Below are 17,664 nucleotides of genomic sequence, written 5' to 3'. Positions count from 1 at the left end.
TGCAGGTTCCCAGCGCCGAACCAGCGCCGGCTCGGTGGACGCGGAAGGGGCCGGCGGCCGGGGCCGGTCCCAGCCCCCACTGCAGACCCCCAGCCTGTGGCGGTGGTGCCGTTCCGCCAGGAAACCGCCGCCTGGAGCTGTGGGTCGCGCACATTAACGCATCCAGCGGAAAAATGAAGGAGACCCAAATTCAAAGTTAAAGCAATGGTGACCCGAGGGATGCCTTGGTGAGAAGGTTTGGGGTCCCGATTACTGATGGTTATCATTCTTAGGAGATGATGGTCACCTACGAAGCGAGAAAGGCATGAGGAGCGCCTGACCAAAGTGGTTTTGCCCTGCTTCCCGCAAGAGGTGGCACCCACGGCTGGAACGCAGGAGTCAAGCCCACAGTCCCCAGCTCTGGACGCCCGCAGCGGGCCCTCGAAGAGGTTCAGGGCGGTGCCCGCGGCGCTGGGCCGGGTGTCCCGGGGCGTGGGGCGGGAGGCGGGGTTGGGCGGCGGCCGGGGCTCCTCCCTCTTCTGCCCCGGGCTCCCCTGCTCTTAACCCGCGCGCGGGGGCGCCCAGGCCACTGGGCTCCGCGGAGCAAGCGAGAGGTCTGCGCGGAGTCTGAGCGGCGCGCGTCCCGTCCCAAGGCCGACGCGAGCACGCCGTCATGGCCCCCGCAGCGGCGTCGGGGGGCAGCACCCTGCCCAGTGGCTTCTCGGTCTTCACCACCTTCCCCGACTTGCTCTTCATCTTTGAGTTTGTGAGTGGCTCCTGGCCGGAGAAGGGACGGGGTGGGCTGAGCCGTGCGCTCTCTCGGGCGCCCAGCACAGCTGTCGGTCTGGATCCGCTAGCTGCGCAGGTCCCGGGAGCGTTGGGGCCGCAGGGGCAGGGCGGGGACTAAGCCAGGGAAGTCCCCTCCCACCTCCGGTCGTTTGTCCCCTTCTAGACCAACAGAATGAGGGGAACAGTCTACAGGACTATGGAGGAAAAACCGGGTTCCCAACCGGGATCAGATGTTGGCAGCGGGCCAGGGCTCTTGGTTCGCTGGTCCCAAAGCTGCGCGCGGGGCCCACTTGACGCGCGCAGCGCCACCGAAGCTCACGCTGCGCTTTGCGCGGTTGGGTAGAAGTGCGCAGCTTTTTCAAGGGAGAAGGTTTCTTTAAAAAAGAAAAAAAAATTAGCAAGAGAAACGTTAGTATTACCAACCGAGATTTGGAGATGAGATGGAGCTGAATCCGGTTTATTTTCTTCTGGCCTTTTAAAGTTTCTGGCGAGGGAACGTATTTGCGACCAATTCGATCTGGAAATGAGGCCATCGTTTGCTCGGCCGCTGTCCTTCTGCCCCGCGTGTGGAGTGGGGGTGGAGGAGATGGAGGGTGGGGGGTGGGGGGTGGCGGCGAGAGCAATCCGCTCGCCTCGGCTGACCTTGGGCAGCCCCGGGGCCTCTGCACCTGCGGTCGGTCCCGCCTTGCACGCACGGTCTCTGCCTGAGGCTGCAGGAAAGCGCTTCCTACTGAGAAGTCCTGATAAGCGCTCACGGTGTCGCGAGGCCGAAGTGACCCCCCTCAGCCTCAACTCCCCGGGGGCCGCTGGCCTTCACCTGGGAGGGGTGTGCCCTGTATATTCTGTGGGTGCGGTCCGTCACCTTATCCGGCACCCCACCCTCAGAAGCGTCAGCGTGAAGAGTTGGGCGGGAAAGAAAATGTCGGAGCCCGGCTGTTTAAAAATTGGACTCCAGGTTGTTATTGCCTGATTGGAGGGGGAGGGTGTGAATACCTTAGCAGAGGCTAAGAGGGCTGCGGCCGCCTGCGAGCAGGCCTATCATTGAACTTGGAGTGAAAGTCCAGTCGAACGCAAACCTGGGTGGAACTGGTGACTTTAAATCTTAGGGATAGGCGGAATCAAAGCAGTTACATTTAGAAGAAACCCTGGATGCCAATGAATGCAGCCCCACCATTTACGGAGAGCCAGCCCCCCGCTGGCCTCCTTTTAGAAGTTCAGCATACAAGAAGGAGTGCCCCTGAGAGTAGGAACAGTCCAGTTAGACGGGGCGATCTGATCTGCGAGAAGGGTTACCGGAGGCTCCCACCCAACCCACCAATGCTGCAGAGATTACAGCGGGGTAGGAAACCTTGGAACCATCTACAACTGGCAGCTTGCTCCTCCAGCGTGGCTTTGTGGCCTGCCCGTAGTGGGGCTTCCAGAAGAAACAACACCCCCTCGCTCAGAACACTTCTCTCAGCTGACTTAGAAAGTCACTTCTCCACCTCACCGCTGTTCCCCACCTCCCTTCCTCACTTCCCAGGAGACCCGCAATGCATAGTCATCTCCAGGCGTCTTCCACATGCTCTAGATTAGGGATGGGCTCGCAGGTGCCTGGGAGAGAAGAGGAGAAAGCTGATCCCAAGCCTCTCAGTTCTTCTCTGCATGGACTGTAAATATGAAGCTGTATATATTTGATGTGTGGAAGGAGTGGAGAATTAAAGCGCCTGAGAAGGCGCTGGTCACCCCGGGAGAGTTTCTGTTTTTGTTTTTGTTTTTGAGACGGAGTCTCGCTCTGTCGCCCAGGCTGGAGTGCAGTGGCGCGATCTTGGCTCACTGCAAGCTCCGCCTCCCGGGTTCACGCCATTCTCCTGCCTCAGCCTCCCAGCTACTCGAGAGGTTTTTTTAAATTATGGAATATTACAACTCAACAACAAAAAGACAACCCAATTAGAAAATGGACAATGGACTTGAACAGAGGTTTCTACAAAGAAGATATACAAATGGCCAATATGCACATAAAAAGATGCTTAACATCATCAGGCATTAGGAAAACTAAATTGAAACTACAATGAGGCCAGGTGCGGTGGCTCACGCCTGTAATCCCAGCAGTTTGGGAGGCTGAGGTGGGTGGAAACCCCGTCTCTACTAAAAATACACACACACAAAAAAAGCCAGGCGTGGGGTGGCTCATTCCTGTAGTCCCAGCTACTCAGCAGGCTGAGGCATGAGCATCGCTTGAACCTGGGAGGCAGAAGTTGCAGTAAGCCAAGATCACGCCACTGCACTCCCGCCTGGGCAACAGAGTGAGACTCGGTCTCAAAAAAATAAATAAATAAGTAAATAAATAAAATAAATAAATAGAAAGAAATCACAATGAGATACCATTTCACACCCATTAGGATGGCTACTATCCAAAAAATTGAAAACATCAAGTATTGGATATGGAGAAATGGGAACCCTTGTATGCCAGCTGGTGGGAATGTGAAATGGTTCAGCCACTGTGGAAAACCGTTTGGTGTTCCCTCAAAAAATTACCCTCTGACCCAGCAATTCCACTCCTGGGTATATAACCAAAGGATTCAAAGCAGGGACTTTAGTATTGGCACATGCATGCTCATAGCAGCACTCTTCACAATAACACACAGCCCAGTGGCCATCAGCAATGAACTGAATAACAAAGTGCAACATATCCAAACGATGGATACTACCTGACCATAGAAAAGAATGAAGTACTGATACGTGCTACAAAGTTGAAAAACTTTGAAAACTCCATGCTAAGCAAAAGACACGAGGCACAAAACGTCTTATAGTGTATGATTCCATTTATATAAAATACTGGAATAGATAAATCCGTAGAGACAGAACACAAACCCTGGTGGTTTGCCAGGGACTGAGGGGAGCAGTTGTTTAATCGCTATGGGGTTTCCTTTTGGGGGTAATGAAAATGCTTTGGAATTAGATTGAGTTGGTGGGTGCACAACACCATGAATGTACTAAATGTCACTGAACTGTCAACTTAAAATGATTGGTTTGATGATATGTGAATTTCACCTCAAGTTTAAAAAACAAAAAAATAGAAATATTTCAAATGCCACAGAAGAATATATGTAATACTTTGACACCTACATAATTATTGCCCGACTTTGTCAAATCTTAATATTTTGCCTTGTTTGCTTTTATGTATTAAGGAAACGAAGCTTTCAGATGGTATCTAAGTCCCCTAGACATCCTTCTGTTATCTTATTCTCTCTCTCCCTCCGTCCTCAGGGCCACCTGTAAGCTGAATGTGGTGTTCACTTCCAAGCACAGGTTAGACTTTTATTGCACACATATGAACCACACATGGCATTGTTTTACATGTTTTCACGCTTTATGAAAATGCCAGCATACAGTACATATCCTTCTGCAACGTGCTTTCCAGGCAACTTTATGTTCTGAGATTTATACATGTTGACTTTGTTTATCCAGTCTTCTGTTAATAGACACTTTGGATAGTTCCAATCTGCTGCCTTTAGCTATTGCAGACAGCATTGCCAAGAATTCTCATATTTGCCTCTGTAGTTACCTGTTGGAAATTTCTCCCAGAAACACGTGGAGGATGCGACTTGTTGGGTCACAATGGGATATGCACATTGTCATTTTCCCAGATGTTATCACCTTGCCTTCCAAAAGAGTAATTCCAATTTACACACCCCAGGAGCAGATTTACTGGGAAGTTGATGTTTAATTAAGTTCAAGACCCCTACTTACTCAAGCCCCTTCCAAGACTCTGCCTAATTTTGTATTCTTTTATAAACATGGTCCTCCCAATTGTTTAAGCTTCAGGCTAAACCTAGACCTTCCCCGGCCCCCACCAGCAGCACATGAAAGTCGCCATTGTTCCTCATCACTTGGTAGCGTCAGACTTTATAATTTTCTGCTAGTCCAATGGGTGTGAAATGCTTGATTATTTTTTAAATCTGTAGTCCACTGAGTTGTTGATGACTCATAGTTCAGATTCCCATGCCTGACCTCCCAACAGCCTGGGAGGCGCAGATGTCCAAGGCGATCAGGGTGGAGCGCCACTTTCATGGTGAGAGGACTGCCCACCAGAGCAAGTGAGGGTGGCAGCTCAGGGTGGGGCATAGCAACCTCTCCTTGGCCCAGCACCCCTATTCCAGACCTCCTGACCTCTGAAAGCTGCAGGAGCCTCACAGGAAGAGGAAGGCAGGCCCAACTAGGAAGTGAGACTGCCTTTCCAAATACCTCCAAAGCCACAGAAGCTGTGCCCCTATTGCAGGTGGCGGGGTCATCAGTGCAGCCCCATATAGGCCAAGGGTGAAATGGCCAATGCTCTCCCCTCCTTCAACAAAACCCAGGGCTTTGCTTCTGGCCTGCTCCCCTGCAAAAGTCCCACCCAGTGAGGAAATTTTCCTTTTGGAGCCACTCTCTGTCTCCTTCTCCATTCTAAGCCAGGGGCTTCATGACACTGGGCCACCATTCAGGGAATGAAAGGTTCGCAGGGAAGGCTTTCCGTCTCAGCTGTGGCCCCCAGACGCAATGTCTCCCACAGAGTGCCAGGAGAGACCCCCTACCCGTTCAGGACTTGCGAATGAAGTGCCTGAAGAGGGTTGTGAGATCATCTACTCAGCCCCCTCCTCCCCAGGCCACAAAGGAGGCAGGGTTGTGAGTGAGAGCATGAGGAATGTCACCCAGCCCTCCAGGGACATGCCCTCCTCCTCCGTGCCTCAGAAACATGAAGAGAGGTGCGGTCACATCACGGGTTGGGGTTGGGGTGGGGAGACACCAGAAATCAGTTTGCAGTTTTGACAGTTACAGTGAACTGGACAGAGTAATGACTAAAATGACACCTTTTCTGTGACCTAAAGTGACTGGACTCTTATTAAGAGTGACCAGAGAAGTCTGGGGACTCGTGCTAGATTTCTACCTGGCTGGGGAAGAGCCAGCCCGACACAGCCGGGACTGGGCCATGGGCTGGCGAGGCAGTTTTGCATTAGGTGGTCCAAGCTGTGGCTGCATTGAGAAGGTGGCATGGGAACTCCTAGGAGACCAGAGATGTAGAATGACAGAAACCTCACTTTCAGAGCTGGCGGGGAACTGAGGCTCAGACAGGGAGCAACTTGCCTGGGTCACCGGGTCTCCAGGGTCCAGTGAGCACTTCTGGCAGTGAGCAGGTCATGCCCAGGCTTCTCCCTTCACCTAAACAGCCACACAAGATTTTGTTTGCACTAGAAGGCACACTGGGATCCTGAGTAGGCAGCCCTGCCCACCTGGCAGCACTGAGCAAGGCTTGGGTCCCTTCTCTCCCTCAACAGGAATGAAGGGACAGCTCAGGACCACTGGGAAGCTCACACCTCCTCTGGGTCTCCTTGTCAAAAACACACCCTGCAGGTTCTGAGTCACGAGGTCCAGGGCAGGTTGAAGAACCCACATTGCACTGTGCACCCTCCACTGACTCGCTGAGACTTGGAGCGGGCATCTGGAGGCCAGGCCACCCTGTTGATATTTTTATGGGGAACAGAATAGTGGGAACAGTTCTCAGGGAGAGGCTGGGGCAAGCAGCCAGGGGCTCTGAGGTTCTCACAAGTCAGACCAGGGACCTCCTCTGTTCCTGGAGAAAGTTCCCTGTGCACTAGCTAGGAGCCTCTCCTGCAGGCGCCAGGGAGTGGGGCAGGCCCTGCTTGGCCAGCACGGGATGGTGACTGAGATGGCCTTCCCTGACTGTGTCCACTGGCTCCTGGTTCTGTCCCCTCTCTGTAGCTATTTAGAGAGGGCTACTGCATGATCTGCCGTGTTTTCTCCTCTCCTCCTCTCTAAAGGGAGGAGAAGTGTTCTAGACAGAGGTTTCACAGGGGTTTGGTGGAGAAGTGACTTTTCTGGTTTTTCAAGACCAGAGGCTGGCTTTGGTGAGGACTCAGTGACTTTGAGCTGCTCCCTGGAAACTGCTAAGTGTGATGATGGGGCTCAGCTCCAAGGGATTGTCAGACATGCGTCATCACACCTGAGCTATATTTTAAAAGATTGCCTTTTAGCTTTTCATAAGTCACTCCCCCACCTCACGGGGATGGGGCAATGCCAGAACTAGTGCAAAGGCCCCTTTCTGTCCCAGAGCTTTCAGAAGTGAGTAGGAAGCCCCATGATGCTGCTGCCAGCAGCACTCACACTCAGGTCAGCCAGGGAAAAGGGCTGAATTTTGCACCTATACTCCCCACACCAGCAGGCAAGGGGCAGAGCATATTGTGCTGCCAGCACAGACTAGCTCTGCACAGCCTTAGCAGTGGCTTGGCTTTGTCCTTGGGCCCAGACTCATTCCCTAGAGAAAGGGCTGGGAGTAGGGACTAGACTACCTGATACCTGCCTTGACATAGGACACAGCCTGCCAGACTTGAACCAGAAGGGGCTGGGGGCTGACTTAATCCACTCTGGGGCTTCCTGCTGGCCCCTACAGTCTCAGTCCCTAGACATGGTGCTTTGGACCGGCAGGCCTCGGGGACAGGTGCTGATAGGACACCCCAGCAGGCGTTCCCTCCTGGTGCTGATGGGTGTGAGGACAGTGGGGGACTGTGCCTCTTGTCCTTGAAGCAGGAACGTTCTGGGGTGTATGGGCAGCTCCTTCTCACAGCTTTCAGATTTTTCCCAAGGGCGTGGAGCATGGAGCAGGTCCCTCGTGGTCTCTCATCAATTTGGAAGGCTCCAAATTGCCTTTGACACCCTGGTGAAAGGTTTGGTTCCCAGTGAGCTCCCAGCTGGGCACGAGCAGTGTAGCCATTTCCCTTCTTGGGGTCATGAATGTGCCACACTCTGATTCTCTGCAGCACTTCTCCCCACGCTCTCTGCCACTGCGACCTCATTCACAGCTAGTGTTCTATGCCAGTATTGGGTGAATCATTTTAACGTACCCAGGCCCTGGGTCCTGAAAAACGTATGTAGGAAATCAAGGAAAACCTGTCACCAGCCACAGCACCTCTGCAGTGGGAAGAGAAGGTGCAGGGTCACACAGCCAGCCTCACTGACCTGCAGTTCCCCGCCAGAACCTCCAGTCCCTGTGAGAATGCAGTGGGCTGGGAGGGGAGGAGCTGAAAGGGCAGGGGGAGGAGACAGAAAGTAAAAGTCCCAGAACTAACTTGGAGGGAGGCCCACGGGGGCCTGGGAGGTGGACACTCCAGGAGTAGGGCCATGGGGAAGGACAGAAGATGACGTTCCCTGACCTGTCAGTGGAGTGGGGAGGGGTGGGGTCTGCATGGCGGCCCCTCCCTCTTCTTCAGACTGAACTACAGGCCTGCATCTGCCGAAGAGGGAGCGGGATCCTTTGGCGTTTCATCTTGTGCTGTACGTGTCATCAACACAAACCTTGCTACTGTTTTCCCCTGAAGGAACAGAGGCTATTGAGACTCATTGTTTCAGTGGCAGGCCAGGGAGGGAGAAGCCGGCTGGGAGTGGCCTAAAGACTAAAAGACTAATTGGTTATTCTCCCTCCTCCAAGTTAACGCGCCTGTAATCCCGGCACTCTGGGAGGTCAAGGTGAGAGGATCACTTAAGGTCAGGAGTTTGAGATCAGCCTGGGCAACACAGCAAGACCCCATTTCTACAAAAAATGTAAGCAATTCGCCAACCATGATGGCTTGCACCCATAGTCCCAGCTACTCAGGAGGCTGGGATGGGAGGATCGCTTGAGCCTGGAGGTCAAGGCTGTAGTGAGCTGTGATCGCATCACTGCCCTCCAGTGTGGGTGACAGAGTGAGAAGCTGTCACCAAAACAAAAATCTCCTGGCCATTTCCAAAGCTGACCCTAGACACATGAGGTAACTGTCCTACCCATGGGGGTCTGGATCTGGGCCTCAGCCAGCTCGTCAGAGGAGCACCCGGCAGCTGTGGGAACGTGCGCAGGTAACTGTGCCTCAGTTTCTGCATCAGTAAAAGCGGGACATAGCAGCACCTGCCTCACGTAGCTACTGCCCCATAGCTATCAAGTGCTGTTATTATTCGCTGACTAATAATTTAAGCATGTGCTCTGAAACCAACTGGCCGACATGTGCCGATTGGTTTCGCATGGTCCGCAAGGCCCGCCCCCAACATCTTTGCCATAGGTGCCCTCTGTTCCATTCTCAAGCAGGTGCTGCATGAGGATTGGGATTGGGCCAGGCTGTGGAGGCCACACTTGACTTTTCCCTGGGGTCACCGAGTCCTGCACAGGCACCACCTTCCTGGGGCCTTCCCAGTGGCTCTCCTCTCACCAAGAAGGAACAACTGAGGGCAGAGGTCAGTGTGTCCTCAGCTAAGAGCTTGATGGGGCAGCCAAGGGGTGGAGGACAGGGTGGCAGCCCCAGCCTGCCTTCTGCCCAGGGAGCAGGCTGCCTTCTAAGCCTCTCTACATCACCCTGCCAGCCTGGTGCCAGGATGGGCAGGCAGAGCTTTGTGGATTCTGAGTGTGACACATAGCTACATCTGCCCGCAGGTGTAGGAACGAATTACCAGTGGGCTCAGATTAAAGCTTTCAAAAGTGATTTGTCATCAGTGTCAGTGTGTCGGCTGTATGCAAGGGCATCGGTTCAGGGAGGGGGCAGCCTCTGGCAAAAACCTGTGCCCTCACCGCGCCCAGCCTCCATCCTGGCCCCCAGCTGCTTGGCAGGTGGGCATAGTTGGATTGAGGGGCCTGGCAGGGAAGGAACCGCCCAGCTTGTGGGTCTCAGGACTATTTCTAAAACCAGCCACAGACCTCCTTCATCTCCATTTGTGATCAGGTTGGGGGCAGCAGTGGGAATGCTTCTTTGTTGGAGGTGGCCCTTTAGGCCTGAGCTAACCCATCACCTCCACCAGGAAGCCCACCCTCCTAGCACCCTTTCCTGGCACTCAGAGCACATCCTGCGGACCTTTGCTTATTGTCTGTCTCGTGCCTACACCCTGAGTCTGCCCACATCCCTGGCACAGATCAAGAACTCTGAAACATTTGTTCTCAGCAAGCATCGGTAGGTAAGGGGCTCGGGTCTCCTCTCTCACCTACCTAACATTGATGAATCATAAGATAAGTCCTTGACCTCAAAGGTGAACAGAGGGTGAAACGGACAAAGGCTGCCAGTCCCCAAGAGACTCTGGGAGTTCCAGCTCCCTTGGACCCTCCCAGACCCTGGGCGGGCAGCCTTCTCTCGCCTCTTGCAGGTGTACACCTGTTTTGTTGGTTTGTTCACATTACTAACCTACCTGGTGACTCCCATAAATCCCTTTTGTTTTTCTTGCATTTAAGCCACTCCTGTCTGGTCTAGCATTTCCACGGATTTTGCCTTTTACAGGTGGCTTACCCGGTATTTTCACAGAACCTCTTGGTTTCTGTTTATCCTGCTGGGTAAGGCCAGCGGGTGTAGATGTGGTAGGCAGAATTTTCCATTCAAATGAAGACATGCCTATCAGAAAGCCCCCTAGATTTGTGCATCTGCGAGGAGTTTTCATTCATTCAGGAACTAGTGACTGTCCTCTAGCTCGTGAGGGAGGTGGGTGTTAAGTCAGCAGTCACTTTGTCCTGCCGGCGGCGTGTGCTATGGGAGAGGCTTCCCTGAGGCTCAAGAGGGGTGAGATTGCAAGCCTGAACAGAGGGCTCTTCCCAGTCCAACTTGCCTTGTTAATATAAACTATGGCCCTGCACTCAGCTCTTAGATTTTTTTTTTTTTTGAGATGGAAGTCTGGCTCTGTCACCCAGGCTAGAGTGCGGTGGTGCGATCTCAGCTCATTGCAACCTCTGCCTCCTGGGCTCACGCCATTCTCCTGCTTCAACCTCCCGAGTAGCTGGGACTGCAGGCGCCCACCACCACGCCCGGCTAATTTTTTGTATTTTTAGTAGAGACGTGGTTTCACCGTGTTAGCCAGGATGGTCTCAATGTCCTGACCTCGTGATCCGCTCGTCTCAGCCTCCCAAAGTGCTGGGATTACAGGCGTGAACCACCGCGCCCGGCAACAGCTCTTAGATCTTTTAATCCCAAATCTCTATCCCCTTCTTCACAAACTGATCCAAACCCCCTGAGTCCTGCTCTTGCCTTCAGATTAGATAAGGAACACTGTCTAAGGCTAGCTGGGGGTGATGATGGCATGAGGGGTCCCTCTGGGAGGAAGAAGCCTGCTGATGAAGAGGCCAGGAGGGGAGAGTGACTGGTGTAGGTAAACCAAGTCAGGTCCCAGCCCCGCTCCCAGGGTTCTCTGTGGTAGCAGTCCCAGGGGTCAGACTCCCAATAATCTGCCTTTTCAGGTGATGCAGGGAGAGGGTCGCCACCCAGAGAATCTCAGACCCCTCCCCCGATCTGTCCCCATGGGCTCAGGTGGGAATCTTGTGCCAACTACCGGGCTCTGTCCCTGTCCTGTGTGACATTCGGTATCTGGTCACCATTGCTGAGACACTGACACTTTCACCAGGGCCTGAATCCACCCTTGGTGGACCCAGAGCTGCTCCAATGGGGACTGTGGCAAGACTGCATGAGAGAGGAGAGGAAGGGAGAGGTGGGCTCCGTTCATTAAAGTGTGTATTTGAATGAGATCCACTTCCCTGGGTGTGCCTGCCTTAGTGTTGACCATGCCACTCTCAGCATCTGTTAAATGCGTGAGTGAATGAATGAATGACCAAGTGACTGAGTCAGTGAGTAAGAGAGTGAGTGACTGAGTGACTGACTAACTGAGTGACTGAATGAGTAAGTGAGTGAGCGACTAAGTGAGTGAGTGGGTGAGTGAGTGAGTGAGTGAGTGAGTGACTGAGTGAGTGACTGAGTGAGTGAGTGACTGAGTGAGTGAGTGACTGAGTGACTGACTAACTGAGTGACTGAATGAGTAAGTGAGTGAGCGACTAAGTGAGTGAGTGGGTGAGTGAGTGAGTGACTGAGTGAGTGAGTGAGTGAGTGACTGAGTGAGTGAGTGAGTGAGTGACTGAGTGAGTGAGTGAGTGACTGAGTGAGTGAGTGAGTGAGTGAGTGGGTGAGTGAGTGAGTGGGTGAGTGAGTGGGTGAGTGAGTGAGTGAGTGACTGAGTGAGTGAGTGAGTGACTGAGTGAGTGAGTGGGTGAGTGAGTGAGTGGGTGAGTGAGTGACTGAGTGAGTGAGTGAGTGGGTGAGTGACTGAGTGAGTGAGTGAGTGAGTGACTGAGTGAGTGAGTGACTGAGTGAGTGAGTGAGTGACTGAGTGAGTGAGTGAGTGACTGAGTGAGTGAGTGAGTGAGTGAGTGAGTGACTGAGTGAGTGAGTGAGTGGGTGAGTGACTGAGTGAGTGAGTGAGTGAGTGGGTGAGTGAGTGAGTGAGTGACTGAGTGAGTGAGTGAGTGAGTGACTGAGTGAGTGAGTGAGTGAGTGACTGAGTGAGTGAGTGAGTGACTGAGTGAGTGAGTGAGTGAGTGGGTGAGTGAGTGAGTGGGTGAGTGAGTGGGTGAGTGAGTGAGTGAGTGACTGAGTGAGTGAGTGAGTGACTGAGTGAGTGAGTGAGTGAGTGGGTGAGTGAGTGGGTGAGTGAGTGAGTGAGTGACTGAGTGAGTGAGTGAGTGACTGAGTGAGTGAGTGACTGAGTGAGTGAGTGAGTGACTGAGTGAGTGAGTGAGTGAGTGAGTGGCTGAGTGAGTGAGTGAGTGACTGAGTGAGTGAGTGAGTGAGTGACTGAGTGAGTGAGTGAGTGAGTGACTGAGTGAGTGAGTGACTGAGTGAGTGAGTGAGTGGGTGAGTGAGTGGCTGAGTGAGTGAGTGACTGAGTGAGTGAGTGAGTGAGTGAGTGAGTGAGTGACTGAGTGAGTGACTGAGTGAGTGAGTGGGTGGGTGAGTGAGTGGGTGGGTGAGTGAGTGACTGAGTGAGTGAGTGAGTGACTGAGTGAGTGAGTGAGTGAGTGAGTGAGTGGGTGGGTGAGTGAGTGAGTGAGTGAGTGAGTGAGTGAGTGAGTGGGTGGGTGAGTGAGTGACTGAGTGAGTGAGTGAGTGAGTGAGTGAGTGAGTGGCTCAGTGAGTGAGTGAGTGAGTGACTGAGTGAGTGAGTGAGTGAGTGAGTGACTGAGTGAGTGAGTGACTGAGTGAGTGAGTGAGTGAGTGGGTGAGTGAGTGGGTGAGTGAGTGAGTGGGTGACTGAGTGAGTGAGTGAGTGAGTGAGTGAGTGGGTGACTGAGTGAGTGGGTGACTGAGTGAGTGAGTGAGTGAGTGAGTGACTGAGTGGGTGAGTGAGTGACTGACTGAGTGAGTGAGTGAGTGAGTGGGTGACTGAGTGAGTGAGTGGGTGAGTGAGTGGGTGAGTGAGTGAGTGACTGAGTGAGTGAGTGAGTGAGTGGGTGACTGAGTGAGTGAGTGACTGAGTGAGTGAGTGAGTGACTGAGTGAGTGACTGAGTGGGTGAGTGAGTGAGTGACTGAGTGAGTGAGTGAGTGAGTGAGTGAGTGACTGAGTGACTGAGTGGGTGAGTGAGTGAGTGACTGACTGAGTGAGTGAGTGAGTGAGTGGGTGACTGAGTGAGTGAGTGAGTGACTGAGTGAGTGAGTGAGTGAGTGAGTGACTGAGTGAGTGAGTGAGTGACTGAGTGAGTGAGTGAGTGAGTGGGTGACTGAGTGAGTGAGTGGGTGAGTGAGTGGGTGAGTGAGTGAGTGAGTGAGTGAGTGAGTGACTGAGTGGGTGACTGAGTGAGTGAGTGACTGAGTGAGTGAGTGAGTGAGTGACTGAGTGGGTGAGTGAGTGAGTGACTGAGTGAGTGAGTGAGTGAGTGAGTGAGTGAGTGAGTGACTGAGTGACTGAGTGGGTGAGTGAGTGAGTGACTGAGTGAGTGAGTGAGTGAGTGGGTGACTGAGTGAGTGGGTGACTGAGTGAGTGAGTGAGTGAGTGAGTGAGTGAGTGAGTGACTGAGTGAGTGAGTGAGTGAGTGAGTGAGTGAGTGAGTGACTGAGTGAGTGAGTGAGTGAGTGAGTGAGTGACTGAGTGAGTGAGTGAGTGAGTGAGTGACTGAGTGAGTGAGTGAGTGACTGAGTGAGTGAGTGAGTGAGTGAGTGAGTGAGTGAGTGAGTGACTGAGTGAGTGAGTGAGTGAGTGAGTGAGTGACTGACTGAGTGAGTGAGTGAGTGAGTGAGTGACTGACTGAGTGGGTGACTGAGTGAGTGGGTGACTGAGTGAGTGAGTGGGTGACTGAATGAGTGAGTGAGTGAGTGAGTGGGTGAGTGAGTGAGGGAAGCTTCCCTCTGGCTTGCTGGGACTGAGTTCCTTCGTACCAGGAGGTAGGTAGGGCTAACACAAGTAAAGAAGCCAAGCGGTGTTTGCTCCTTGCCTCTCAGAACTAGAACGGAGTCCCCTATCCTCCCTGTCAGATGCATTTTTTTAGGGGAAGAGCCGCAGGACTTTGGGGAAGCCTTCAGCATTTAGGGATCTTGGGTCTTCCCCTGACTTCCTGCTCTGTGCATATTCATTCTCGCACCACCTGGTGCTCGGTGCCCTCTTAACTTCTTCCAGACATCAAAGCCTGTTGTGCCATCTACCTGCTCTACAGTAGCTCATCTTTAACCCAGCTCTACCTACCTACACACACACACACAAACACACACGTGCACTCACATGCACACACATGCGTGCACGTGCACACATATACACAGGCACATGCACACATACATATACACATGCATATGCCGCACCATACACACACATACACATGCACAGACATACACACATACATACATGCATACACACCTGCACACAAACACATACACATGCATACAGAGAAGTACACACATGTGCATACATATACATATAGGCACATACATGCATATATACACAAGCATACATGTACACACACACACATATACATACATACGCACAGAAAAATGCTTCCTATCCTCTATCTCACTCCTAGAAAGATTAGCCTTAAATCAATCAACCCATAGAGCTGGGCAAAGACTGCTGAGCCTCTCCTGAACCACACAGTTGTTTTTCTGGTCAGATCACCTACACAAAATGTCCTCCTGGCATTGAAATAACTCTTGGCTGCTAAAACGACTCAGTGAGTGAATAGATTGCCAGAAACATGAGTGGGGGGTGCTCCGCCTGGTGGCCTTGGGAGGGCACAGAAGGGCCGGGAGCTTCCTGCAGTCCTCCCAGCAAACGGGAATGAGTCCACATGCCTCCCTCGTCCAGCGAGGACATCTCTTCTTTTCCTTCCTGGGGAGATTATTTTTGCCACTTGACCTAAGTGGCGTGGGAGCTCAGCAATGGTGCACAGCCTCTGTTCTGTGGCTGGTTTCCTTTACCTCTCAAGAATTCAAAGCACAAACTGTTGTTCACATATGCCTTCAAAGGCACACACCACGTGCTCGGTGCTGTTGGGAATTCTGATGCTTGGCTCTGGGGACCACGCCACCAGGTGTGTACATGGAAAGCCTTGCCTGGGAAGACCTCTTTGGTTCACGTCTTGATGTGTCCTTGGAAGAATTTCCGCTTGTGGATGCCCTGAGTGAAATGGAGCCCCAGAAAAATATCCAGAGAATTTGAGCAAGCCCTCTGCATTGCCTCTGTTACCCAGCCCTGCAGCGGAAACACTGGTACTGTGGATGAAGAGCTCTTTCAGCCACAGGGAATGGAAGCTCCAGACGAATCTCAAGAATGTGCCAGAGAATGCGTCTTCCCGTCCTTGATGACCAGGCCCGTTGTTGGAAGGAAGGCTGGCTCATATCTTAGTGCCCTTTGTGCTTCCTTGGGCAGGGCAGGCACATTTTTCTCAACTTTTGGTTTCTGGAGACCATAGGTTTTCTCTTTTTGATTCTTTTGAGGTTATTTTAAAATTCTGGCTCATTTCGGACAAGTTTTGGAGTAGATGATTGTGTGTATTGAGATCATATTGAGACTGCTGGGAATTTTCACATAGTTACAGAAGAGGCTGCTTCATCTAATGACAGTTGTGATAGCAAGCGCTTAGTGGCAGCCAGGTGCTGGCCCTCTGCAGATATAACCTGAGTCACAACTACTGTCATCACTACTTTTCAGATGAGGGGACAGAGAGATTCAATAACTTGCCCAGGGACAGCAGGTCACCCAGCTAGTGACAGAGCTCACTTCAAACTCGTCAACCCTGGCTCCAAAGTGCACATCCTTAACCACCTCTTAAGCACCCTGGCTGCTTCCCATGATTAATTTGGAAAGAAAACATGAGAAGCTTCTCTGAGTTCACACAAGAGCTCCCAGGAAGACAATTCCTGACAGATTTTTTTTTTCACAAACATCATTTCATTGGGTAGACCATGGATGTGAACTCTTTGGAAACTTTTTGTCCAGTTTTGTACATTATCCCATGTTCCTAGAGAAGCTCACCTCTGCTCAGCACGCCCAACTGGACTGAATTAAAGATGGGTGGTTTCCAGCTCTGTCATACCAGGGTTGGGAGGGGCCTCCAAATGCTCATGCACCCTCTCAGTCCCCATCCTCAGACAGTCAGGCGGCATCTCAGAGTTCAGAGGAAACCCAAGGACAAGCTAGTCTCATATTCCAGGCAAGACAGGGTTCCAAGCTCGAGGAGAGGAGAGGAGGGGAAAGGAGAGGAAACGCTAGGGCGACATTTTGCACTGAGAGGCCGGGCAGGACCTGGAGGGGGGCAGTCGGCTGGCATCGCTGGATGGCAGGCAGGGCCCTGAGACAGGAGCTGTTTCCTCTTCTGTCTTACAGGAGTTACAGAGCATCGCCCATGGCCTTGTGCTACGGCAACACATCACAAGGCCTTGGCCAAGAGTCTGGGGCATCTGTCCCATCACTCTGCTTCTTTCACGGGAATCAGACTCTGGGCATGAGTCCTGGGTTTTGGTGGTTTTTTTCTAAAGGTGCCCCAGGTGACTTAATGTATAGTCAGGGCTGAGGGGGATAGAGTGTTTGCTGAGGCCCCACCCCCATCTTCTAACTCAAGGCCCTGGGACTTAGAGCACTCAACCCTTGTCCCTCCAGAGCCACCCAACTAGAGACCTTTCAGATCACCCAGCCAGCTGTCCCATCTCTATTTTGATGGACAGTGACAGGGTGCAGCTGTGGGGTCGGAGGAAGTCTGGCCTGTTGGCAGAAACAAAGGGGACACAGCACCGTGCCTCCAGGGTGCCAATAATGTTTTCAAAATAATTGCCTCTGTGCATTGCCACCTGGAGGCTGGGAGCCACCTGGAGTCTCCTTGATGAAAGGAAATGCTTGAACCCTCACATACTCCCTTGCTCTGGACAAATATTTGGCCAGTGGGGTCCTGAGGCCAGGCTGGAACAGATTGCTCCGTGCCTAGGAGTGCCTTATCTCCCTGGTGTGGGTGCCCTTCTTACTCTGTTTGCTCTCTGTACATTTAGTAGGTGGAGCAGGGCAGGAACCAGCTTTGACTTATGGTTTACAACAAATCTCAGCTTTGCACACAGCGGGGCTGGAGGCTCACCCTCCCTCGAGCCCTATCTTCTGCTACGCCTTGACCCATGCCCCGCTGCCCAGCCTTCAGCCTCCAAAGCCATCACAGCTGCTTCAGCATCCTCTGAGCTTGGCATGTGCCCTTTCCGCCCCCTGGAGAGCCCCTCCCAGTCCTTTGGCCTGGTTAACCAGTTAGGTCCACCTCTCTCTCCAAGGCTCGACTGACCCTATGCACCTGTCCAGGCTGCTCTGCCCGCTCAGGGCTGGTTGTCCACCTGCGTCTTAAGTGGCTGCTTACGCATCTGTTTCCACTGAGCTGTCAGCCTCCTGCATGAACGACGTGTTATTCCCAGATATTGGTAGTGCTGGGCTCAGTGCCAGAAGCTTCGTACTCACATCCGTAGTTTTAGCCAGTTCACACCAGCCTCCAGTATAGGGAGACTGCTGTGAGTTGCCATTTGCAGAGAGGAAGCTGAGGCCAAGAGGCAGAATCACTTGCTGCAGCCTCCCGCGGTGACTTGACTTCGGAGGACAGCTCCTCTGAGAATGGGAGTCCCCTGCCAAGGGGAGGG

General features: G+C 52.7%; 1 protein-coding gene across 5 annotated transcripts in view; it reads left to right on the top strand.

The window, feature by feature from the left end:
* Window positions 1-336: 336 nt before the first annotated feature.
* The window catches only part of MAL (mal, T cell differentiation protein), a 49,548-nt gene continuing 32,220 nt past the window's right edge, over window positions 337-17,664 (top strand). The window contains exon 1 of one of the 5 annotated variants that reach the window (XM_055242663.2): window positions 337-745. In XM_055242663.2, the coding sequence (XP_055098638.1) occupies window positions 653-745 (93 nt within the window). In that variant the 5' untranslated portion in view covers window positions 337-652. The remainder of the gene's footprint in view (window positions 746-17,664) is intronic. The other 4 variants (XM_063617707.1, XM_055242661.2, XM_055242662.2 and 1 more) reach the window with 4 other exon arrangements.

The sequence above is a fragment of the Symphalangus syndactylus genome, chromosome 14 (genome assembly GCF_028878055.3).
Source record: "Symphalangus syndactylus isolate Jambi chromosome 14, NHGRI_mSymSyn1-v2.1_pri, whole genome shotgun sequence".
Taxonomy (NCBI): domain Eukaryota; kingdom Metazoa; phylum Chordata; class Mammalia; order Primates; family Hylobatidae; genus Symphalangus; species Symphalangus syndactylus.
This window is presented reverse-complemented; position numbering and strand designations above follow the sequence as displayed.